Raw genomic sequence first — 24,969 nt, 5'->3', positions numbered from 1 at the left:
ATGGCTACCAGTCGTATAACTCGTGTCAAAGAACAAGACGTTAATTCCTGTGAGGTCTTTGGAGTCAAAAGCCACATATCATTTTCTTGATGTGATATTTGCACTAATGTGTTTGAATTCGGATAATTGGCCCACTGCGTTTCACGAAGGTCATAATCTGCCCCATACCTCAAAATGATGCACAAACCTTGTCTAAGCATTGCCTAGTTTGGCTACGCTTGTCTTTTTCCTGTTCACTATAATATGGTGAGCTCTCGGAACCCCTGTGCCACAGTTGGTAAAATCCATCTCAACAAGCACCATTTTTTTTTTTTTTTTAACAGGAAAATGTTTTCCCTGGAGATGTTAACTGGCGCAGTACAGATGCTGTTTGCTCGTGTCATCCTCTGCTTAAGAGGCACCGCTAATGTGGTGTTGCATTGTTATTGATTCATAATGATTCAAGCGGCGTTGCTTTTTGAATGTGCAGCTCCATCAGAACTCTAACAAAGGTGCACTTGCTCTTAACCACAACACGTTTACTGTGTAAAAACACAACTTCAAGCCAGACCATCGAAAAGAGCTCGATATCTGCCCCACTGTTGTCAAAAAGAAAATTAACTCTTTGCTAACTTTGTGATGCATGCACACGTAATGTGCTGCAGCCATGGCTCATTTCCTGTGCGTTTTAAAATGTATGTTTAGAACGTTTCAAACCTTTAAACCTTTCTGGGAAGATGTCCGTACATCTGCTGCAACCTTTCTTATGCGTCTGTTAGATGCATAAGTTCTACTTTAATGCGAGATAACATAGGTTTCACACGTGATTGTACTACAGGAACAACTCCGAACCGGGTAGGTGCTTTTCCATTTTGGAGGTTCAGGATGACTTTGCAAATCAGGGAAAAATGAAGTCTTAGGTGTATCTCTTTTTAAGGATGGTTAGTTTAATCTTAACTGGTTGTTTTATCTGGTCTCTAGTAAGTAAGACTATTGCTCTCCTATGACTGAAAGTACTTCTAATTGCAGGCATCGACATTGAGCAAGTCAAGCGTGAGGAGGAGGAAATCATGTTGCAGGATGCCCGGCAGTGGCTCAATGCTGGTAAAATTGAGGATGTCCAGCACCCCAAAACTGGAGCCAGTGCCCTGCATGTCGCAGCAGCCAAAGGCTACATTGAAGTAATAAGGCAAGTTTTCTTTTGGTGTTTTAACATTTAAGTGGTGTCATGGAGACCATACAAAGCTGGTATCAATACTGATTTTAAGTGATAACTGGATTTGCATTTTAGTACATACTCATTGTACTTGTTTCTGCTTTAACGTTTAAGTAATGAGGCAATACAAAAAAGAAAAGGTTAAACTCCCACTGCACCTCATGTACCTCAACTGATTCTCAAGGACCAGACAAAATACCTATTGCTACCAACAATTCAGAACTGGCAGCCAATTATTTTGCCCAACACAGCAAATGCCTCCCCTCCACGCCTTTAGCATAATAAAAGTAAATGTACTAAGACCAGTCGTTTAATGGTCAGCACTCTTAATTGCTCGACCTGTTTTTCAAATTAACCTATTCTGTTCACTCTTCTCAGTTCTTGGATATTTCACCCAGTAGGGACCATCTACTATTGGGAACCGTTGTTGACACCCGCTGCACCTTCTGGTTATTTGCTAGAGCTTTTGTGTTCTGTCACTTTACCTATATTACAATTATTCCTCTCATCCAGTTTTACAGCAGTACCTAACTCTACTTCCATTTTTGGTGGTGTATACCATTTTGATTTGTCAGAGCTTGCATAAGCATACCAGCTCTTCCATACAGACACCAACTTGTACTTGCTTGGCTCATGCTCTTTATTCTTCAGCTGTCACTTCAACAATTTACTGTGGTCCCCTCAGAAATATGGGAATAGTGTTTCATTACTTTCACTGCTTTGTCTAATCCTGAAAATCCTAGTAGCGTTGCGACCATGCGTCAACTCAAAGCAAGACTACATGCTGTGGAATGTTCCATGCTTTAGTAGGACCAAATAATGACCTGCACCATTGATGTAAATGCTGCATACTAAGGTCTATTCATATTCATTGGCAGTGGAATTCACTGGCACCACCAATAGATTGCACTGGGGGTGTTGTAAAAGTCCTGTTATGCTGTATATCGGTGTGTTCCAAGAAAGCTTTCATGGCTGATGATGTAAACCAGATCTAGTTTTAAGATGCTCCACAAAATGCACTTTAACCTACTTGCAAATATACTCCACTGTGTATACATGTAGTGTTTGCTTAATCTAGAAATTATGCAAAAAAAAATGTCAAGGTACCTCTGGTGGCAAAAGTACCATGAGATTTGGTTAATGATTTACTGCCTATTAGCTCACTCTCACTCTCACTTGCTTACACTTGTGCGCTCTTTTCTGCACGCTCTCGCTACTCGACACTCTTGACCACAATACCATCCTTCGTGGACTAAACATCGGCCACCATGGTGTGACTATGAAACGTTCCTATCGGATTCATTTCAAGAGGCCACATTTCAATGTTTTTTTTTTTTATCCTAACACAATGACGTCATTCTCCTCTATACCTTTTACTTGGCGGACTCTGTGCCCTCTTTCTCAGTTTAAACTCACTGTTGCTAGTATTGATATCATTCTTTTTAATTCCCCATTCCAATGCACCAGTGTGTAAATAAAAAAGGAAATAAAACTGGAGAGGAGTAGATGAGGAAAGCCAATGAAGTGAATCAACTGGGGATGTATTCAGAACAAGGAGGTGACAAAACTGAGACCAATAGCTGATTTACAGGAACAACAGCATGGGCATGAAGACCAAAGAGACGTCATGGAAAATACTCGAGGCGGAGGCATTGCCATCATTGCAAGATCCAGCCTCTCCATGAGACTAGTCCCTACACAACTCACCCCCTCTTGTGAAGTCCTTACTGTCAAACTCCCATTGGTGAACTTCCATACTTTAACTATTCACCTCATCTACAGACGCCCTGGCCCTATTGGAACATTTGAGGAGGATACCTACAACATACTCTCTAGCAACCTTAAAACGTCTACCCAACTTCTCCTGCTAGGCGACTAACTTGGGCTTCAATGACCCTTTAGACAAGCGCGCTACAGCCACTGCCAACATCCTGTCTGAACTTGGCCTCTCCCAAAAAAAATCACTGCTCCCACGCACAACAAAGGGAGAACCCTTGACTGGGTGGCAGACTATAACTGCACTGCCAATATTATGTTTATCACACCTCAACACTGGACCGACCACTACTACCTCTTGGCTTTTACCCTCTCCACCTCAAGACCACCTCCTTCAACCATCCCAGCCGCCCCACCTTGCTTAACAAGGAATAAAAAGAATATCACTGCCGACAAAGTGATCCTGGCCATCCTCCCTACACTTAATGCACTTGCAGTTAACCTAGACCCAGAAACTAACATTAACGAATATAACAAAACCATGTTAATCTCACTAGATACCATTGCCCCACTCAAACTTGGACCTAGTAAGCCCAAATCCCACCTTAGCAAGTAGTTTACCCCGCAGCTAAAGGAGCTACGACAACTAAAAAGGAGTTGCGAAACCACCTGGAGACTACACCCGTCAGAAACCAACAAAACCAAACTATCCAAAGCCTCATCCCATCACAAAAAAGAAATCTGCCTAGCCAAACGCAACTCTTATAATAAACGCATCTCCAATGCTAATTCTAATATGAAAGAACTATTCACTATACTCGAGGAACTAGAAACTCCCATCCCCGACACTTGTATCAAGGACAAATCCTGGTGCAACTGGCACTTTCCAACAAAGTTTCCAACCTGCAAAACAAAATAGCACTAAAAAAGGCAGCAATAAACTCATCACCCAATGTGATCAACGCCTCTACAGACCACCTCCCTAAAAAACCTGCAGCTGACTCTCTGGCACAATTTAACTTTACCAAAATCTCTATTCTGGAAGTAGAAAAAGTTATACTCATCCTGAAGCCATCCAACAGCCTGGGTGACCTCTGCCCAGCACAATTGATAAAGGATGCAGCAAGAGACCTTGCCCCATTTTATTTCTAAACTTATCAATGCCTCCTTTACTTCTGGTACTATCCCCTCCAATCTCAAACAATCATGGGTGCTCCCGCTGTTGAAAAAACAAACCCACAACCCACTTATACCTAGTGATTACCGGCCCATCACGACAGTTCCCTTTCTCTTAAAAATTCTTGATAAGATTGCCTACCTGCAGATCCAAAAATAATTGGAAAATCACAAATTGCTAGGAGCACGGCAATCCGGATTCCGCCCATTACATGGAACCGAGACTGCCCTTACTGTAAGTCCCAAGTTGATGAGCTAAGAGATAAAGGGGAAAACTGCTCTCCTTCTGCTGCTTGACCTATTAGCAGCATTTGACCTTGTGGACCATAAAGTACTATGTAGTCACCTGGACTCTGCTGGCCACTTTTTGCAATGACGCTATAACCTGGATCGAGTCGTTCCTAAGTAATAGAACTATGAGGGTCTTCTCCCCCACAGCAGCGGCAGACCCTATCCCTATCACGTGTGGAGTGCCCCTTTTCGACGATCTGGACCATCTTGGTATCACCTACACTAACTATGCAGATGATACGCTGGTTCTCCTCCCACTTTCAGGGGTTTACGATAAGGATTTGGCTTTGGTGAACAGGGTGTACCTCATCATCCATGCATGGATGACTACCCATGGTCTATGCCTGAATAATGATAAAACTAAGCTTATCTTGGGCACACACACCGACCTCAAGAAATTAGACCCGGACTACTACTCCTTCCTTATTGATGGCAACCATATTAAGGTTGCCAAAGAGGTTAAGACCCTTGGCTTCTACATCAACTCCACCTTTTCCTTTACCAAACAAGTGAATGCCATGGCATCTGCCACAGCTTACACTTGTAAGCTCATTAGAACGGGTAAACCATTTCTCTCTAATGAAAACGGCATCATCCTGGCCAGAGCCCTCATACTCTCGAGGCTCGATTATTGCAACTCCCTATATATTGGAGCTAATAAATCGACTATCCAGAGGATAGATATCCTCCAAAACACCTTAAGAGCAGCCCTCGGTGTGGCTAGAAAACCACACATTTCCACAATCAGGTGCCAAAATAACTGGCTATCAACATTCAACAAAATGCAGCTCAAAACAGCACCCCTCACTCACAAAGCATTGAACAGTGCAGCCCCCACCTATCTTATGGATAGATTCCACAGGAAAACTTCTACCAGACCTTCGAGACTGGCCAATTCCAGTTGTCTTATTATCCCCAGATTCAAGCTATCCAAGGTCGCCGGCTGTAGTTTCACGGTCAAAGCCGGCCAGCTATGGAACTCCCTACCCCACACTATCAGAGAAGATCAACCATACCTGAACTTCTGACTTAACTACCTAAATTGGCTCAAGTCCTCTGACTTTTTGCGTGTCCATGCGAGTATCATGCAGTGCATCGATGCTTCATCCATTGTATATATTTGTTCTCCCTGTAATATCTCCACGCTGTTACTCTGTATATACTTGACTTGTCCATGCCTTGTAATTACCTCACTGTGTAACTATTGAAATAAGCTTTGCATATCCTGTAACTGTTGTGCCCCGATACCCTTGGGTCTGGAGAGCATTAGAAATGATAAAAAAACCAAACTTGATATGTGGGAAGCAAAGAGGGAGAATGAGTGTAGGCAACTTAAAAGTTAATAAAAGGATGTTGTGTGGGAATGTTTTAGTTGAAAATGACAAGTCAGAGTCTGAGTATAGAATTGTGAAGATTTTCTTGTAATAGTTATTCCTGTTTGCTCCCTTAGCACCAACCATCACATTTCCCAAATCTTGCTGGACTTGAGTGCATTATTAAAGGGAAGGTTCACTCGCATGTTTAATTCGATCAATCATAATGAAATCCTAACTGCACCACATAACATAGTTTTCACATTACTCAGATTTGAAGGATTACATCTATTAACGGCATTTGTTCCCATCCACCATCTTGTGATGATGTAATCTCAACCACAATAAAGCTAAGTTCAAGTGCCCTGACAGCAATAAATCCTGGAAAGGGTAGTTGTAATGTAAGCAGCCGCAAAACATCATCCCTGGTTGACATGAGCAGACGACAGAGCTAAACCTGCTATCTACGCAATTCCGTTTCGAGACACAAACCATGCATAACATTTCCTTCGCTACAATACGAAAAAAGGTTTTCATTAATGTAGTTCACGGAATGAAAGCAGTCAAGGTGGTAATATAACAATGATTTGTACTGAAATTTCAATTGAGAAATACAGATTTCCTTCTAATTGATATGCATGTAGACAACTTGATTTTTATATATCTAGAATTGGTGCAATGCTTTAATGTTTTGGTAAACAAATGGGCACACTAGAGCTGCTGGGTCGGAAGGGATATCCTAACATGCTGGATGTGGATTCTAGCAGGCAGAATATCTGTTCTGTAGCTCTGTAGCACAGACAAGTTTGATATATGTACCTCTTATTTAGAAAAAAACAATTTAGTAATATATATATATAATCTCAACTGTTTTCCTTTTTATGGTTCTTTGTTTATAATGTTGAAATCCCTGACTACAAGCCCAAGAATGTCAATGTATACATTTAACGCATTTAGTATGTCTTTGTTCCGCTTCTTCGTTACTTGTGATAAGTATCAATTCTTGCCCCAATGTTTTTTTTTAAACTGCCGACCCAGAAGGAGGATTTGCGAAGTCCGGTGTGGTTTCATCCAGGGGCGGAAAAATAGGCGCAATGAAGAAAAAAATGTGCTTGCGCCTGCAGCCCAAACAGCTGGACGGATTTTCAACAAATGTGTGCCAGGAGCAGCAGCTTGGCCCCGAAAGCGTGCATTTGTAAATTTGCTGTAAATCCGTCCAGTAGTTTGTTTAAAAACGGCCCAAAAGTAGGTATATATTATTTTTTTGGGTGATATCTGGCTCCTGTCTGTGGACTCGCTTCCCTATGCAGTCCGCAGACACCCCTCTGGACCAATCAGGGCCCGGCGTGATGTCTGCGGACATCGGACGCGCCCGCTGATCGGATGGTGAAAAACGTGAGCTGCGTCAGATATATTGAAACCGATGCCATGTTGGATTTGCGAACAGCACCCGGAGTCCGGGGACATCATGGTAAAAACCTATTAAAACACAACATTGCACTTGTCAAACTAATGAAACAATCTCTGGGGTGATGAGGGTGGGATTGGATATGGCCATATAAAGCCAAAAAACGTTTTTTTCATCTCCAAAGTCTGCAAACAGTCGAGATGTTCAGGGACAGGCCTGTGATGTTTGCCAAATCTTCAATGTTTGGGGACATCCTGCCTATTTCTGAATTACAGGGTTGGTGAAAAGCAGTTTTTGGATGGCTTAGAACTTTGCTGCCACTGAATGAAACTGCATTAAATCTTGCAATATCATTCTAGACCAGACCCTAAATGGTTCTGAAAAGCTTGGTGCTGTTGTGCCAATAGGGAGCAAAAGTAGAGGGGGGTCCCAAAATATTTGAAAGGCTTATATATTTGGTGCTATTTGACGAATCTGCACAAACGTTTGCAAAAAGATTTTAGACCCAAATTTGAATGGTTTTGCAAAGTTTGGTGGGATTTTGTCAAGAGGGGGCAAAATTAGAGGGGGGGTCCTCAACATTTTTAGATTGTTTTTAACTTTGTTGCCGTTTGACGAATGTGCATTCAGGTTTGCAGAAAGATTATAGAACGAACGTTGAATGTATGTGCAAAGTCTGAATGGATTTTGTCAAGTGGGGCCTTAGTTATTATGAATATTGTATGTACATACATTTTGAAACTTTTCAAAAAATAAAACCTGGGTGGATTTGCAGCCAACTCATGCAAGATGCATTGGCAAGGACCTGAAATCATGGTTTTACAAATGTGTCAATGTTTTATTTTTTGAAAAGTGTCATAATGTAGGTATATAAAATAGTGATATATCTTTGGTGACTGAGGTATAGCCAGTGGCCATGAGTAGTAGCCAGATTGTCCGGGTCGTACTATGACCTGGACAATCTGGCTACTGGCCATGACCACAAAGGATCGGCAGTGGGGTTAAAGTGGGGATGGCCATCAGGGACCAGCTATGTGGTACAGTTTTTTAAAATGTGTATAGGTTTGAATGGGGAAAAAACTCTGCTCGTGGCTACAGCCTGAAGTGCTGGACAGGATGCAGCAAACATACGCTTGGAGCATCAGCAAAAACCTCAAAGCGTGGTTTTGCAAATCTGTCCTGTTTTTATTATTTTTTCTAAAGGGTCAAAATGTAAAGTACAAAAAATTGAGGTAGAACTTTGGTGCCTGGGCAATTGGCCTGACCCCTGAGAAAAGACGAATGTGTTCTGATTATCTTATTGGGGCATGTGGCATGGCGTAAGCCCTAGTTTTGAATGGGAGAAACATTTCTGCTTGCGGCTGCAGCCAGAAGTGCTGGACGGGATTGCAGCAAATTTACGCAAAGAGTATCAGCAAGAAGCTGAAAGCATGCTTTTTCAAATGTGGCCCGTTTTACTTTTTTGAAAGTGTCAAAAAGTAAGTACAAACAGGTGATATAACTTTGCTGCCTGGGCAGTGGGCCTGGCCCTTGGCAAGGACAAAGGTCTACTATGATTTGCCTATTGGGAAATGCGGCATGGCCGAAGCCCATGCCCCATGGATTGTGTAAACTGGCCATGGCTGCAAGCCATGAGCACTGGCCATTGGGCACATGAGGGTATAGTGAACACTGAACTAGGATGCAGGGTAGGTGCAGTGGATACTGGGGGTGGTTTGGGGTCATGGTCGAGCCTCATGCCCTAGGCAACTCAACCATGACTTGCATCCCCAGCATGCACTGCTGGTAACACACATCTGAATATGTTGCAGAAAATGTTTGTTAAAAAAGGTTTACAGATCTTTCATATATATTAAGAGGAATTATTTATAACTTGTGATGTAACATCATGAAACATTTTCACTCATAAAAACTTATGAAATTCACAGAAAAAAGTCCTCAATAAAATTTGTGATGTCATCTTTGATGCCCTGGGTGTTGGTCTTAGCAGTGGACGGTGGTGGCGTGAGTTATGGTTACTTAGCTTACCATAACTGGAAAATTTCTGGGGGTTTTCGGTTTTACTTATAACCATAACATCCGTTTTAACAATGTGTTTTCACTGAAATATATATATTTCTGGACCTTGCGAATCTGCTTGGATCACATGCTCTGCATAGTCCGACATCTAGTGGAAGTCGGAGTATTACAAGATCTTTTTTTCGAAACTTGAACGGACGACGGCAGGGCGTGATTAGTAATTCTATCCCTAATGTGACATGTACTGTACCCATGGTCTTTCACGTGTTGATGTCCCTCGTAGTTTTTTCCACCGTTGAAGTCGGTTGCAAATGCGGAGTTCTCTTCTAGGCTGATGCCTTTGATTTACTAAAGTTATATTGGTAGAATTTCTTTGTTTCCTTTATTGTTCGCCTCACTGCACAACTGCTTATCCACTCGACTGCTCCTGACGAACACCCACAGCGTCGACGACTGATCGGTCGATGCTCAGACATGGCCTTACAGGCCTCTTTGGGATTCGTACCATTACAGTAGGGAGAGAGGGGGAGGTTCTCTACACTGACTCCTTTTTAGAGAATGTTTATCCCACCATCCCCTTTCTTCTTTTTTTGCCCAACTTCCCCGTTTAAACATAATGGACAAAACTCCATTTAAATTGTGCCCCCCATTCCCCACCACCGTAAATTCCTGTGGAAAGGCACGCACAGAGTGTGCAGCCACTGTCTCCCGATGGAACACGCCAAATAGCACTGTAAATCTTGTCCGTTTTTCCGGGCAAAAACCCTCAAATATTGGCGGAAGAAACACTGGGCCGCTCACGATATTCAGGCCGAGGCTTCCATAGACTTGCTGGATACTCCAGTGAGGGCAGTTAGAGTCCTGAGTGGCACTGAGGGTGATCGGGATGCGTTAGGACCGCAAGGGCAGGCCCTGACTCAGAAGCAGGCCGGCGGTTCTGTGATGGAGAAGACACCAGGCGGCCACGGCACACACAAACACGCTGAGGACATATCCCACAGCAGAGACTCGAAGACGCTGTCGAACCCCATGAGTTCACCGGGATTAAAGCCTCCGGTTCCTCACTGTCCTCTGGGCCATAACTCACGCTTTCGCCTAATGACGGTTCCCGAAAACGATAAGCGAAGGTCGGTTTGGACACCACATTCAAAAAGGCCCTCCTTTCGCGCCCGAAGAACAGGAGTCGAAGGGCATCTCGACATCTCCTAAAAAAAAAAAAGTGCAGAAAATACAAGCGTTAATTTAAAAAATACGTAAGCACTTCTCTACTAAGGACAAGGTCGCTGAAAAACAGATTTTTCGACATCCTTAACCCCCAAGGTCACCCATACAGTCTTCCACTCCCTTAGGTACCCTCTCTGGGGCTATGCGCTATAAGGACAGCCTAAAGCCTGGAAGAGCAAAACACCTCCCCTCCTACCCCCCCAAAATCTCTGGGAGGGTCAGGGTCGCCCACTTGGTTCTGGGCTTCTTCCCCTGCCATATAAACTGGCTCACCATTGCCTGTAATTTCGCAAAGACGGCCTGGGAGTGGCGTGGGGAGGGCCGTAAACAATACAAGAGGAGAGGAAGGAAGTTCATTTTCATTGAAGCCATTCAACCAAACCAAGAGAGGGTGAGAGGCCACCAGCGCAGAAGGTCCAACCCTATTCTCTCTAGTAGAGGCGTGTAGTTGACTTCGAACAATCTATCCAACTCTCTAGGAAGGTGTATGCCCAAATATGGGGAAGACGTGTTCTCAACCCTCATACCGCCTATCGTGCTTCTGCCCCCATGTATCCTGTTCATCTCCCCCCCCCCATGGGCTAAACACTTGACTTGCACAGGTTTATTTTCAGGCCCGAGTACTTGCCAAAGGATTGTATCGGGCATAGCAGTTCTGTAAGTGACTTTGGTAGATTAGTCGGGTAGGAGAGAATATCGTCAGCGAATAGGAGTTTAAAGTCCACTTCCCCAAACCTGATTCCCGTAATCCCCTGGCTTGATCTAATGGCAATAGCCAGAAGTTCCATGACCAATGCGTACAGCAAGGGGGAGATGGGACAACCTTGCCTCGTCCCTCTAGTGAGCTGCAATGGGAAGGAGACCCTGCCATTGACTGCGACTCTCGCCATTGGTCCATTGTATAACGTTGCTTTCCAACCCCTGAATCTTTCTCCAAACCCCATCCTGTGCAAGACTTTGCTCATGTACTGCCACTCCACACGGTCAAAGGCCTTCTCTGAATCGATGGATATTGGGTATGACCCCAGCTACCTGCAACTTGCTTCATGCATTAGATCTATGGTTTTCCTTATGTTGTCCGCTTCCTGCCGCCCCAGTTCTGAAGTATGCATTTTTTGGCTATCATGCACCCAATATTAAGAAACTTGGCCAAACGTCAAGTGTCGTCCGTTTTCCAGGCTCCAAAGAGGACGGCTAAAGGATCAGGGTCAATCACTGTGTCAGTGATAGCCGTGAGCGTTTCTAGGATGCTTTCCCAGAACTTCAGCAATTTATCGCAAGACCAGAACATGTGTAAGTGGTCGGCTGCCGTCGCTCCGCAGCGGGGGCAGGGGTGCGCCGTATCACGGGCGAACCTCGAAGTCCTGTGTGGAGTGTAGTAAAGTATATTTAGAAGTTTGTACTGCATGGCGCGAAAACGGAAATTAAGGGAGACTTTCCGAGTGTGTAGGCACATATCCCCCCAAACCCTATCCGATATTTCTAGATCTAGTTCGCCAGCCCATTCATCACGTGCCTTGAGAGTGGGAGTAGGGGTAGCCTCCTGTAGGATCTTGTAAAGTGATGAGACTACTCCATGGGCACCTCCAGAATTGGCAATATGTGCAATGGCTGAGTTGTCTGGGGGCTCATCGGGGAATGTGGGGCATTTGGTGCGAAACGCAGCTCGCAGTCTGTAGTATTGGAGGGTCTCCAAGGCGGACCCGGTGTGCCCCGGTTTCCAAGTTTGGGGGTCGATAAACCTGCCCTCGGGGTAGAAGTCCGTCAGTGCTTGGTATCCCAGCATCCTCCAGTGTTGGACCAGTGCCGCATCATGAGTGGGTTCCAAGCCGGGAAAGGCCCATACAGGAAGCCACTTGTAGTATGGAGAGGCTTCAGGTGTCTGAAATAGCAAGCGAGCCCAGGCTTGAAGGGTCGTGCTGATTGGGTCAATGGGAGAGTCTGGTGTGTAGTGCCGTTGTAGTATGAGGGACATTAGATTGATACCAGCGGCTGCCATTTGTTCCAGTTTGATATGGGGACGCACCGGGGTGCCAGGGTACCAGTGGGTGGCATGTTGGGCCTGGGCCGCGGACCAATAAAGTGACAGATCTGGAGCCGTGAATCCCCCTTGTTTATATGGGAGTGCCATGTCCGTCCACTTTTTGCGTATTGTGCCAGAGAAACTGTGCACATAGTGTGTGCAGTCTAGTAAAATATCGCCTCCCGGGCCATACGGGTACGTTGCTAAACGTATATAACAGTTTGGGGAGTAGGATCATTTTTATGAGGGAGAGCCGTCCAGCAATGGATAGTGGGAGGGCACGCCACCGTAGGAGTTTAGTCTCAGCTATTTGTGATATCGCAGAATAGTTGTCGGCGATGAGGGTGGATTTGTCTAGCGATATTTGCCCACCCAGATATTTTATGCCATTCGGTGACCAGCGGACGGGGGTATTCAGTGGTTGGTTGTCGGGTGGACTTAGTGAGTTGGAAGATCTCTGATTTGGAGTAGTTAATAGTGAAACTGGAGTGGGTGCCAATGCGGGTGATGCCCCTTAGTATGGGGTCAAGGTGTGTTGCGGGGTCTCTGATGTATAGTAAAACATCATCCGCATATAAAGAGATAATTTCAGGACTGTCTTTGTCTTATTCCCTTGCGGGCGTGATGAGCACGGACAAAGTCTGCCATCGGTTCTATTGCTAGGGCAAACAGAATAGGAGAGAAGGGGCATCCCTGTCGGGTGCCCCTGAAGAGTGTGAAAAGGTCAGTGTATTGGTCCTAACTCGCGCCACAGGAGAAGTGTACAGTAATTTGATGAACCTAATCATGTTTGGGCCTATGCCCATGGTCTCCAGCACTAGCCATGTGTATTTCCAGGAGACCATATCAAAGGCCTTCTGGGCATCAAGCGTAACCGCCACAGCCTGTACATCTTGATCAATGCGGGACATCACGTTAAACAGTCTCCTGATATTGTGGGAGGTAGACCTACCGGGTACAAAGCCGGCCTGGTCTTCATGGACTAAATACGTCATGATGGGCAGGAATCGGTTGGCTATAATTTTTGCAAAAATCTTTGTGTCGAGATTCATAAGGGAGAGGGGTCTATAGGACCCACATTCATTGTCATGTTTGCCCGGCTTGAGCAGCACTGTAATGGCCGCTTCGCGCATGGAGAGGGGGAGGATAGAGGCACGGAGCGATTCGTCCCAGACCTCAAGCAGCCTAGGGGCGATTATGGCGACGTGCTCTTGGTAGAAATCGGCGGTTAGGCCGTCAGGTCCTGGGGCCTTGCCTTTGGGGAGGTCAGAAATGGCTGTTAGAATTTCATCTAGTGTGATTGGGGAGTCCAACTCGTCACGAGTAGCGGAGGAGATCTCTGTGGTGGGGATCTGGTCGAGGAGTTCACGCATATGTTGTTCTGTATGTTCAGCGGGTTGAGAGTAGAGGGACCTGTAGAAATCGGCGAACGTATCTAGGATTTGTTGGTCGGCCCATTGTGCGTTGCCATGTTTATCTTTAATAGAGGTGATCTGCGTCCGGCCAGATTCCCATTTTAATAGCGTCGCTAATGTTCTCCCAGGCCTGTCTCCCTCTCCATATTTCCTGGCTGCCTGCGGGCGGGTAAAGTATTGTGTTTCACTGACGGAGAGCTTGTTGTATGCCTGTAGTTCATCGGCGACCTGAGCAAGTATGGCAGGGTCAGCCCTAGTGGCACATTGTAGTTCCAATTGCTTCAGTTTGGCTTCAGATCAATCCAGTGCGGCTCTGATCGATTTCAACACCCCAGCCTCCCGGGAGATGGACATACCCCTAATATACACTTTGAAGGCGTCCCACCTGACTGCAGCCGAGGTGTCCGAAAGACAGTTGTGTTCAAAGAAAGACAGAATGTCAGCAAGTATTTCAGCTCTAAATACAACATCCCTAAGGGCCTCGGATTTGAAACACCAGGTGGTGAACGTCGGGACAGGTATCCCCAGCCTCGCCGAGAGTGTAATAGGGGCATGATCAGACAGTGTGCGAGGTAAAATCTGGGCTTCCACCACCCTACCCATGACTCCTTTTGATACAAGAAATAGGTCTATTCTAGAGGAGCTATCGTGCACTGATGAGTAGTAGGTGTAGTCTCTCCGTTGGGGGTGTAGCTTTCTCCAAGCGTCACAGATGTCAAGTGTCATAATGTGGGCTTGCAGTCTGCGTGCAGCACCGGACAAGGAACAGGGAGCGATTCCAGTTCTGTCCAGGACCGTGTCGAGGAGAAGATTGAAGTCCCCACCCCACAGGATCGGTATGCCCACAAATCCCAGCAGTATGGTGGTGATATTGTCGAAAAATTCGGGGGAATCCACGTTAGGGCAGTAGGTATTAACAAGTAAATATTCTTTGTTAGCCAGAGTGCAGTGCAATATTACATAACGACCTTCGGGGTCGGTGTAGTTTTTGTGCAGTGTAAACTTAATGGATTTGTAGATCATCGTTGGAACACCCCTGGATTGAGTGGAGTAGGAGGTGAAGAATCTCGCCGGTCCCCATGCAGGGGCCATGGTTCTTGGTATGAGGCCATTGGAGTGCGTCTCCTGTAGGAGCAGTAACTTGCAGTTGTGTCTGTTAGCATACGCTATGATTTTACGGGCCTTGGTGTGGTTGCTTAGCCCACGGACATTCCAGGACATTATGACGGTAGACATTGCAGTAGTAAATATCCTAACATACTGCACACATTTTTAGTGGACAACCCAGACCCGGCAGTGGTGTGTGCCCAAACGTTTGAAGTCGAATATGCATTCATGGGCCTTTAATGCTCGCACCATGCAACCTCGTATGCCTTTTTTGGATAACACCCCATTCCCACCCACCTCCCTCACCACTAACCCAAAATTAGTAGTGTAAGCACCAACCCACCCTCCCTGTGCACCGCCGGATCGACCCCAACCTGAGCCAGCTGGTGCAGGAGCCCAACAGGGGCTAACCCATAACAACAGTATAACAAACAGTGCAATCACAATGGGGTGCGCTATTGCCGTTCGCTAGCACGCTTGGAGCTCGGTGGGATCCTTGAGAAAACAAGCAGTGTTTGCGGTATAAAAATGCATGTCGCTGCATCTATGCCGGGCCTGCGTGTGGAACAAAGGAATGTTACACTAAACAACAGTAGGAAGTCAACATGGACAAGATGAGAGGTTCAGTATTATGGTAATCTGCGTTTTCAAGAGATTAGGTGCAGTGAGTACAGCCAGGGCTACTTAAGAAATGTAAATAGAACAACCAGATACTTGTATAGCCATAAGGACGCCCGGCCATAGGGTGATCAGAGCAAGCCTCAGATGGAGTTCAGTCATTCTGCATCATGTCCTCAGCGGGTGGATGAGGGGGAATGTGTGCCTCTATGAATTTCACCGCCTCCGAAGGCACCGTAGAGAAGTAAAGTTTGTTGTTGAATGTGAATTTCAAACGTGTATGGCATAAGGAATGTTCCTTTACCTGAGCAGTTTCTTAACTCCAAGGAATTGGCGACGTTCCTGCTGGACTCCAGTCGAGAAGTCAGGGAAAATACGGATCACCTGCGAGTCCATTCTGAGCTCACCCTTCTCACGTGCGAGGCGGAGGATCTGGTCGCGATCTTTAAAACTCAGGATCTTCGCAATGATGGGTCTTGGAAAGTCCCCAGGCCTGGGACGTGGGGCCAGTGCCCTGTGGGCCCTCTTGATCGTGAAGAAAGTTCATTATGTGATTTATGACCTGGGGCTATGTAGAGTGAAGGCCAAATGGAGGAACCCACTCTCTTCTGAATGGTGTCGCAGTAACTCAGTCATCCGGAGATATCAGGGGAGGCTGTGTCAGGGGAGATGCCTCAATAGGTCACAGGAGAGCGGGCTGGCGTCGCGAGGCCCCAGGGGTGTATAACACGGGTGAGGGCCGCAAGCGGAGCGGAGGGATCACAGGGACGCCCGCGCACGGCAGCCACCCCGGCTCCTCACCTCAAGCCAGCGGTCAATCCAGATGACAGGGTCACCCGCGGGTGTCACACGCGTCTGGTGGCACAGCAGTGCACCGCAGAGTTCCCTGGCCGCAGGCCCAGCGGGGGAGATGTCCTCGGAGGTCCCGCGGGAGGGAGGGAGCCAGGCAGCGGCGCCACAAGAGTGCAGAGCGGCAGCCGGCCACGGGAGATCCCAGGCGGTGAAGTTCGACGCGGGATCCACCCATGCGTAGCAGGGCGGTGAAGTCGGCCCTCGCGCTCCAGATCAGCCCCAGCCCCAGGCAACGGTAGGCCCGCGTCCAAGCGAGGGAGGCAGGTAGTAGGATCACGTGAGCCGCAGGCAGCGGCGAGCCCGGCCCAGTCGGCCCACTCCGGGGGGCAGCGCCGACGGACCAACCCAGGATCAGGAGGACCGGTTCGGGCCGAAATTTCACAGGTAGGTAGCTGGAAGGCAGAAGCCGGTTTTGAAGATTGGGCAAGGTGTTAAACCGCAGATGGAAGCAGATATAAAGCGGCAGCACACAGAGCTGGAAAGCTAGGCAGCCATTTTGTCGGCTGCTCAACAGCGCCCCCAGGTAAATATTTATTTGATTTAAAATTCAAATCACGCATATGTTTCAATATATATGGGGCAGCAATCACCAATGTGGTGACAATACAATCAGAAAGTATAGAAGGCAATTGAATTCACTTATAGCAATACAGAATATAAAACACAGGGAAAAGAACAGTTTTGACTTGTGAAAAGATAGCGCTTAGGTTAAGATTTCCCCCTGCAAAGTTCTTAATTTACAAATGAGCAGTTCTACAGAGATGTAAGTAAACAGCAGGTATTCAGGAATAAATGAACAGTATATAGAGTGTGAATGCAATCTTCCCACCCCAAACGAGAGATCGTTTTATTTTATACGGTTTATACAAAACCTTTAAAATATTTTACAAACACATTAACAAGACAACATGTTACATGCGTAATTTTACAGCATTTCACATTTTCCTCATGCCATCCTCCTTTCTCCATCGTCCAATTTGCACAGCCGCTGCTTGTTTCTTAAACAGCCTCAACCAGACTTAGACGTTCTTCAATTGTTCTTAAGAAGAGTGTTAGAGGGATTAACAGTTTATAGTCGATACCATTAAACATGTGGCCCCACCAATCGTCCGCATCCAATGAGGGATGGTTGACACTCCATGGGCCCAGATGTAGAGTTCTTTGGTTACGAAGTTTTGTACAAAAAAGAACCAAGTGCTTCAGTGTTTCTGGTTTACTTCTGCCGAATCTACACATAGGGTTCATGTTATTGTTGCAATTCCACTTCAGTAATCGCTATTTGGTTTTGAATAAGTTCATGCGAAATAACATGAAGCGTCTTTGCGCCTCGGGATCTGGAAAAAGACTGATGTAGCGTTGTGCCTTGTTGAAAGCACGAGCTTCACCTGGAACATCAATCATCAATTTCGCGGCAGCTCTTTGAGCGCAGGTTCGCTCCCAATCTATGCGCCATATTTTTGTTTCTCCAGCATGGGGTCTGGCATGGATTCACATGCTCATGAATATTCCCCGTCGTCAGGCTGGGAATCCTCGGTAAAGAAAAAAATCAGTATCAGTTTCGTTTCTGATCTGTCTTTCGTAGTAGTAACCAATCACTGATCTCTGCGTCATACTGACCACAGCCAATGACTGCCCTCTACCTAAGCCCCGCCTCTGGCAGCCATCTTCAGATTTTTACCGCACGTTCAAGTGTTGGGATCCTCGTGCTATTGCTCTCGAGCGTTAGTGCTATTTTTCACGTTTTTTTCTCAAAAAACTTCTATTTTTTCGGTCAAAAGAGCCTCAAGCTCCACCGTTTCTTCATCCGATCAACGGGGACCCATGTCGGATTCGTCTACGCCCCTCAAGGGTGACGATTTCGTCGAGCCACGCTTTTGGAGGACTCCAGGGGTTTCTCAGGCCCATCTCGGACATGGCCCAGGAGAAGGGAAGCTCGACGCCCGGAAAGCTGTTCAGGGTCTGCCCTGGATGCCAGCTTCAGAATGTCTTTAAGGAGGACGAACACTCCCTTTCTCTTTACTGCCTACATGAGGACAAGACGCACGTGGAGAAGGACTGTGCGTTTTGCGGCAATATGTCGGAGCGGACCATGAAGGACCGCCATCAACGTCTCGCCAACTGGCTGGAAGGGAAGAGCCCGTCAGGCGAGAAGAAGAAGTCTGAGCTGTCTTCTAAGACCTTTGAGGACGCCCCGGCGACGGGGGTCCAACACCAGGCCAAGCACCGCGAGTCCGCTGGCACCAGGAGCGCCGAACGGTCGGGCTCTACGGGCGCCAGGCAGGGCGCATCCTCCCCGGCACCATCAACCACGAGCCAACGCTCTGGTTCGGGTAAGAGGAAGGCCGAACACCCGGCGAAGCTCCTGGAGAGACCCCGGTCGAGCTTAAAGGCCCCATCGGAGGGGGAGCGAGGCAGTGACCCTCCCCCCAAGGAGAAGGCGGTGAGCGCACCTAAGGTGGTGAAAGCCTTAATCCATCCGGCCAAGGCCTCTATCGAAACAGTTGCGGCGGCCCTGGGTCAGCCCGTGGAGGCTACACCAGTGGTGGCGACCTCGGGGCTCAGAGTCTCGCTGCCACCGCGGAGGGAGTCCTCTTTTATGCCCATCGACAGGACCCCCGTGAAACCTCCGACAGAGAAGAAAAAGGGGGGCAGGAGGTCATCGTGGATTCGGCCTCTTCCTCTGAGGAAGAGCTGATCGAAGTCTTACGCCACGGCGTTGGCGTGGAAGAAGACCAGCCCGTCGGGAGGGACCCCGACGTAGGAGACGACGATAACGTCGAGGGTGCCGAAGGGGCCCCTGACCGCCCATCGGACTCAACCAGTGCCGCAAGACAACTCGGCGGCCATTTTGTTGGCTATACAGTCCTTTTGCTCGGAGATAAGGACGAGACTGCCGTTACCACCAGCGGAGGAATTGCTCCTGACGGGGGACCCGGAGCCAGGCCCTTCTGGGAGCCCTCCCCCTAAGAGAAGAAGGATTCATCTTCCACCTCCTTTTCAGCCATCGCGCCCTGTTCAGCCCTCCTCCCTGTCCACGACTCGTGGGGATGATACGGGGACTGACACGGCCGCGACGGGTACGGACAACGAGGTTTACGACGAGGATCTGCCGTCGTCACCTCCCACTCCATGATCGCCAGGGCATCCGAGCTTTTCCAGCTCTGCCCGGAAGAGAAGAAGGAAGGTTTCCTTTATCAACGGTGCGAGGCCAAGAGGAAGACGGTCCTCTCTGTACCTCTACTGGACGATATTTGGGATGAGGGCCTCACCCTCCTCAAGAACCCATCCACGACGCTGGCTAGAAGGAATCGGTACGAGAAGAAGTACCGGGTCCCAGACGCGGCCCCCTTGTGCCTTCGGGCACAGCCGTCCCCGGACTCGGTCGTCTCCGAGGTGGCCAGGAAGAAAGCGGGGGGGGGCACGGCCTCTACGTCGACCTCCCCGCCGGACGGCGAGGGAAAGAAATTAGATACGATGGGTCGCAGAGTCATCTCGTCTGCAGCGACGACAATTAAGGCGGCCAACGCCTTGGCTATCGTAGCCCGCTATGACAGGGAGTTGTGGTACAAACTGGCCCCCCTGCTGGACTTCCTACCGGACGACAAGAGGGTGGAAGCCCTAGAGATCTTGCAGGAAGGAGAGGTGGCATCGGACCACGCCATTACGATTGCGACGGACATCGCTGACACTGGATTTCGCCAGTTGGGCAACGGCGTGTGCCTTAGGCGGCGTGGATGGCTCAAGGCTACTGACTTCCGTCAGGACGTGCAGACCAGAGTCTTGGACATGCCGTTCGACGGAAACAACCTGTTTGGGAAAACAGTGGACGATTCCCTTCAAGCCATCAAGGCAGACACGGAGACGGCCCGGGCTCTTGGGGTTCTTCAGCAACGGCGGCCGCCCTTTCGGAGCGGCGGAGGCAAACAGGGTGCCTCCAAAGGTTCCGGCGGCGGATTTTCCACCTACCGTCAAGCGGCCTGTTCGTCATCGCAGGAAGCTTACAGGGGACGAGGCAAGTCGGGCGGACCCCGCCGTCGTCGCCAAGGAGGACAAAGCGGCAAAGCCTCGTCGAAGCAGGACTGAACCGGCCGTGGGGTCGGGCCCCCACCAAAGCACCCCGGTGGGAGGCCGGCTGGCGAGCTTCGTCAGCGTGTGGGAGTCCATCTCCACCGACCGTTGGGTGCTGGACGCCCTAGCTCGGGGTCACGCGCTCGAGTTTCTAAAGAGGTGCCTGCGCGTCCCCCCTGTGGCCAGGAAAGAACATCACGTCCCTCAACTTCTCTTGGAGGTAAAGGCGATGCTCAAGAAAGGCGCCATCGAGCACGTCCCAAAGATACTTCCTCGTGAAGAAGAAGACGGGCGGATGGCGTCGCATCCTGGACCTACGATGACTGAACAAATTCATCAAGGCACAGAAGTTCCAGATGGTCACCCTCCAACACGTCCTGGGTCAGCTGGAGGAGGGCGATTTCCTGTCGTCGTTGGATTTGGAGAATGCCTACTTCCATATTCCCATCCTAAAGGGACACCGAAAGTTTCTCAGGTTCATGGTCCAAGGGTGTCGCTACCAGTTCAGAGCCCTTCCCTTCGGACTGAGGTCGGCACCCAGGGTGTTCACCAAGTGCCTCGCACAGGTGGCGGCGCAGCTGCGCCGAGAGGGGATCCACGTCTACCCCTACCTGGACGACTGGCTCATCCGAGCGAAGACGAAGGAGCTCGCCGTGGAGCACACGGCAAGGACCGTCCAACTTCTCTCAGACCTGGGATTCTCCATAAAGTACGCCAAGTCCCACCTGGTGCCCGCGCAAGACGCACTGTTTCTGGGAGCGAAGCTCGACACAGCGTCGCTTCTGGCCTCTCCGTCGGAGGAAAGGACGAGGGCCATCTTGGGCAAGGTGCAGCGGATGCTGGTCGCGGACGCGGCCAGGGTGAGGTCCATCAAGTCCCTCCTCGGAATGATGTCTTCCTGCATCTACCTCATTCCCATGTGCAGGCTCCGGATGCGCCCGTTGCAGGAGTTCCTGGACGCGCGCTGGATCCAGACGACGGGCAGCTTCGAGGAGAGGATCACACTCGACGAGAGTTTCCGACGAGCGATCCGGTGGTGGGGCACCCGCGCGCATCTGACGGCGGGCATGGACTTCCAGACCCCCGGCCACCAGGAGACAGTGACCAAGGATGCCTCCCTGGAAGGGTGGGGAGCGCACACCGAAAATCTGCACGCGAGAGGCCTTTGGCTCCCGACGGAGAAGTCCCTCCATATCAACGTCCTGGAGCTCCGTGCAGTGTTTTGGGCCCTCAGGTCCTTTCTTCTGTCCCTCAAGGGCAAGGTGGTGAGGATCTTCACCGACAACACCACCACCATGTTCTACATCAGGAAACAGGGCGGAACCAGGTCCATGGAGGCGCAGGATCTGTGGCATTGGGCCGTCGCCCAAGGGATGTTTCTGGTGCCGTTTCATCTGGCAGGGATTAAAAAAACACCATCGCCGACTCACTCAGCAGGGAGCTGCGCTCGTGCTACGAACGAGTGGGAGCTATGACAGGATCTAGTGGACCGCCTCTTCCGACGGTGGGGCACACCCCAGATCGATCTGTTCGCGACGGCGATGAACTCCAAGTGCCGGAGGTTCGCCAGCAGGTTTCCCCAACCGAGGAGCATGAGCGATGCTTTCTCTTTCCCCTGGGAGGGCCTGTTTCTATACGCGTTCCCTCCATTGCCATTGCTGATCCGGCTCATCAACCAGCTCAAGAGGTCACGGTGCAGGATGATCCTCGTCGCACCTGCGTGGCCGAGGCAGATATGGTTCCCGGACCTTCTGGACTTGTTATTTCATCGTCGGTCTCACAACTCAAATTCCTTTTAGTAATAGTTGTTTCCTGGATGAACGGAGAATGGTTGATGGACTTTAAGATCCTAAAACCCGACGCCCTGTTTACCAATGTTAGCAACCCCGCCATTGGTCGCCCTTTCGCCAATTTTATTGCTGGGTTTATGGCCACTTCGAAATTGATCACAAGAGGCATTTCAGTTATCCATGTCTCCTGCAGACATGCGACCGCTAGACCCTCTAGCCAATTTGTGGTGAAGAGATGTGTGAAACCTCGCGTGTTCCAAGAGGCCACTTAACACTCATTTAAAGTTGACTCTTCCTGGCATTATTGTCGACCTTTTGTGTTGAGCGTAGCGGCCAGCCAACCCAATCATCCTTTTCTTTGCCTGTACTGATACAGTTGTACGTTTGAGCTACAGGCCATTGAGACTCATGATTTCCACTTATAGTGATTCTGATTTCTGTTTTTGGTACATCAGATACTCTCGTGTCATTCATCGTATTAGGATTAGGATGTGAATCTTCGATTCTGTTGCCATCCTGTTTTAAGTTTGGCCATTGGCCGCTAACCTGCGACCTTCCTTCAGTCGTTTTGGTTTGTGAGCACTCTTTTATTTTTATTGTTTTTATTCAAGGAGCGCAACACAGTACTCCGATTCAAGCAGCTTAGCACTTCTCCATTGTCCCGTGAGATCGATGCATCATGTCTGAGACTAAGGGAATCCACTATGTAGACTTGAAAACCCAGTGAAAATAGTGCGACATTTGCCTCGATGATTGTGTTCGCTATCAAAGAAGAACCGACATGGAGAATTACTTTGTCGTTCCGATTTTCGTTCGGAATTCTACAATTTTTAGGTCTTTCGAAGTTATAGCACGAAGACTGGGAATCAAGTCAAATAACCTAATGTTTGTGCAATTTAGGATCAGCCTATCTTTTGAATCCATCATCTCGATCATCACCTTAAAACCTTTCTCTGTTTCATTCTCTCTTTTGGCCTTGCCTCTATGACTCCCGTGGGAGTCCACTTGTGGGGCTGAATGAGCGACGGTTGAAGGTTTCTTTATTTTTCCGTTAAAGGATCTGTCCACACCTACCACCTCTCTTCGAATGCCATCGATGTTTGTTTTCTCTTCACAATTCATGGTGGTTAGGGAGTTTCCTCTTTCTCTTGTTTGTGTATCTTTCAGTCTGTTACATAGATTAATCCTTTTTTCATGTAGAGTCACATACGGCGGACTTCTCAGGGTTTTATGGTCGGCTTCAGGATTTACGGGCTCATACACAAGGTGACATGTTCTTAAGAACTTTACACTCGCCATCTGCGGGGTAGCGGCCTGGACCTTCGGGCCTAAGCCAATGGAAAATTCCATCTCTAGTTCCGCCGGGCCGTCGTCAGATGAGTTCTTTTGTATGTCTACAGGCGTTTTGTAGGGGCTTTTGTCTGATCCTTTTGTGACCTCCACTTCGTCCATGTCATCATATGTAGACATATTCAAAAGTTCTTCAGGAATCTCAACTATCGATTTGACAGTCTCCTTCTCTCGTTGAAAAGAGTCCACATCCTTAGTTTGCTCTGGTGTAAAGGTGTTTTCTTTCATTTTGTGTTTAGTTAAATCTTTCGTCACTATTTGAACGAAGTTTACGTTCCTCAAGAATTTTCTTGCTCCCGTGTTTTTGTTGGTTCTTTTGATCGTTAGGTTCTTTGATTATTTGATCATCTTTGCGGGTTTAGTTTTGGATAGATCTGAGTTCTTACAGCTCGCTGGAGAGCCTCCAAAAATTGAGAAAACGTTTAGCTTCGCTGCTCCCTTAGTAGCAGTTGTCGTAGCTTCTTCCATATTAGATTATACCGCTGTGGTTGAAGTTGATGGTCTTTGATTTACAAAACCCATCTGCCTCTTGCAGGCCCTCGCCTGTTCGAAGGCAGGATTGAAGATGTCAGTGATTTTTTCACCCTCAAGTGTAATAGTTAGATCCTGACCTTGTGGACTTGACGCAACGTCAACTGAGGTCACGTGAACTTGGCTAGCTTGAGGCAGGACTTTGCTGTTGGTGAGGTCTATCGCCTGTGTTGGAGCAACTAACTATCGACCATTCGATTCTTGAGATCTGTTCTCCATTGTAGTTGTAGTTGCATCGCTACTAGCTCCAGTGTTCGATTGCTTTGTCTCAGGGCACGCAGTTAGAGGTGAGGTTGTACCACTTCGTCGTGTGTCTTTGCTGCTTGGGTTATTATGATAATGAGGTCCTTTGTAGGTTAAACCTTCGTATTTAAATAGTGCGAGAGCTTCTCGGGCAACCTCATCCAAAAGTTTTTTGTCCAAGGAGTCGTTTCTCTTTTGCTCACATAAGGCTTTGAGTGATGTGTCCAGATCTTTTAGCCCTTCTTTAAGGTTACAGGTAGATTGGTTACATATTAGGTCCAAGTGAGCAACTTTAGTATTCAATAGGGCCATCAAGGTTGTAGAATCCTTAAATGAATCATTCAAGTTTTCATAGAGCTTCATGAAAGGAGCCATGGAGATTGCAAGTGAAGATATTATGACTGCTTGCAGGTCTACTTTTACACCGGCGTCACTGCCCTCAGTGTTTCTAGCATTGGAGATCCGCTTCTTTGCTTTCCTTTGCTTGGAGAGTCTTCCTCTCCTTATTTTGGGGAAAGGACGTTCCATAAGAGAAGAGTCGGACGAGTCACAGTTGACTGATGAATTCAAACAGCTACTAGATGGTGAATTTTGCCTATTCAATGGTATTCTTTCTGGTTCTAATCGTTT

At 48.0% G+C, this 24,969-nt stretch overlaps 1 protein-coding gene across 1 annotated transcript in view; it reads left to right on the top strand.

Moving 5' to 3' along the window:
* Positions 1-24,969, top strand: part of PPP1R12C (protein phosphatase 1 regulatory subunit 12C) — a 1,339,157-nt gene that overhangs the window by 209,405 nt on the left and 1,104,783 nt on the right. Inside the window, exon 4 of the mRNA XM_069638043.1 lies at positions 1,009-1,168. Within this exon, the coding sequence (XP_069494144.1) occupies positions 1,009-1,168 (160 nt within the window). The remainder of the gene's footprint in view (positions 1-1,008; positions 1,169-24,969) is intronic.

The sequence above is a fragment of the Ambystoma mexicanum genome, chromosome 1q, assembly GCF_040938575.1.
Source record: "Ambystoma mexicanum isolate Mex_15411 chromosome 1q, UKY_AmexF1_1, whole genome shotgun sequence".
Taxonomy (NCBI): domain Eukaryota; kingdom Metazoa; phylum Chordata; class Amphibia; order Caudata; family Ambystomatidae; genus Ambystoma; species Ambystoma mexicanum.
This window is presented reverse-complemented; position numbering and strand designations above follow the sequence as displayed.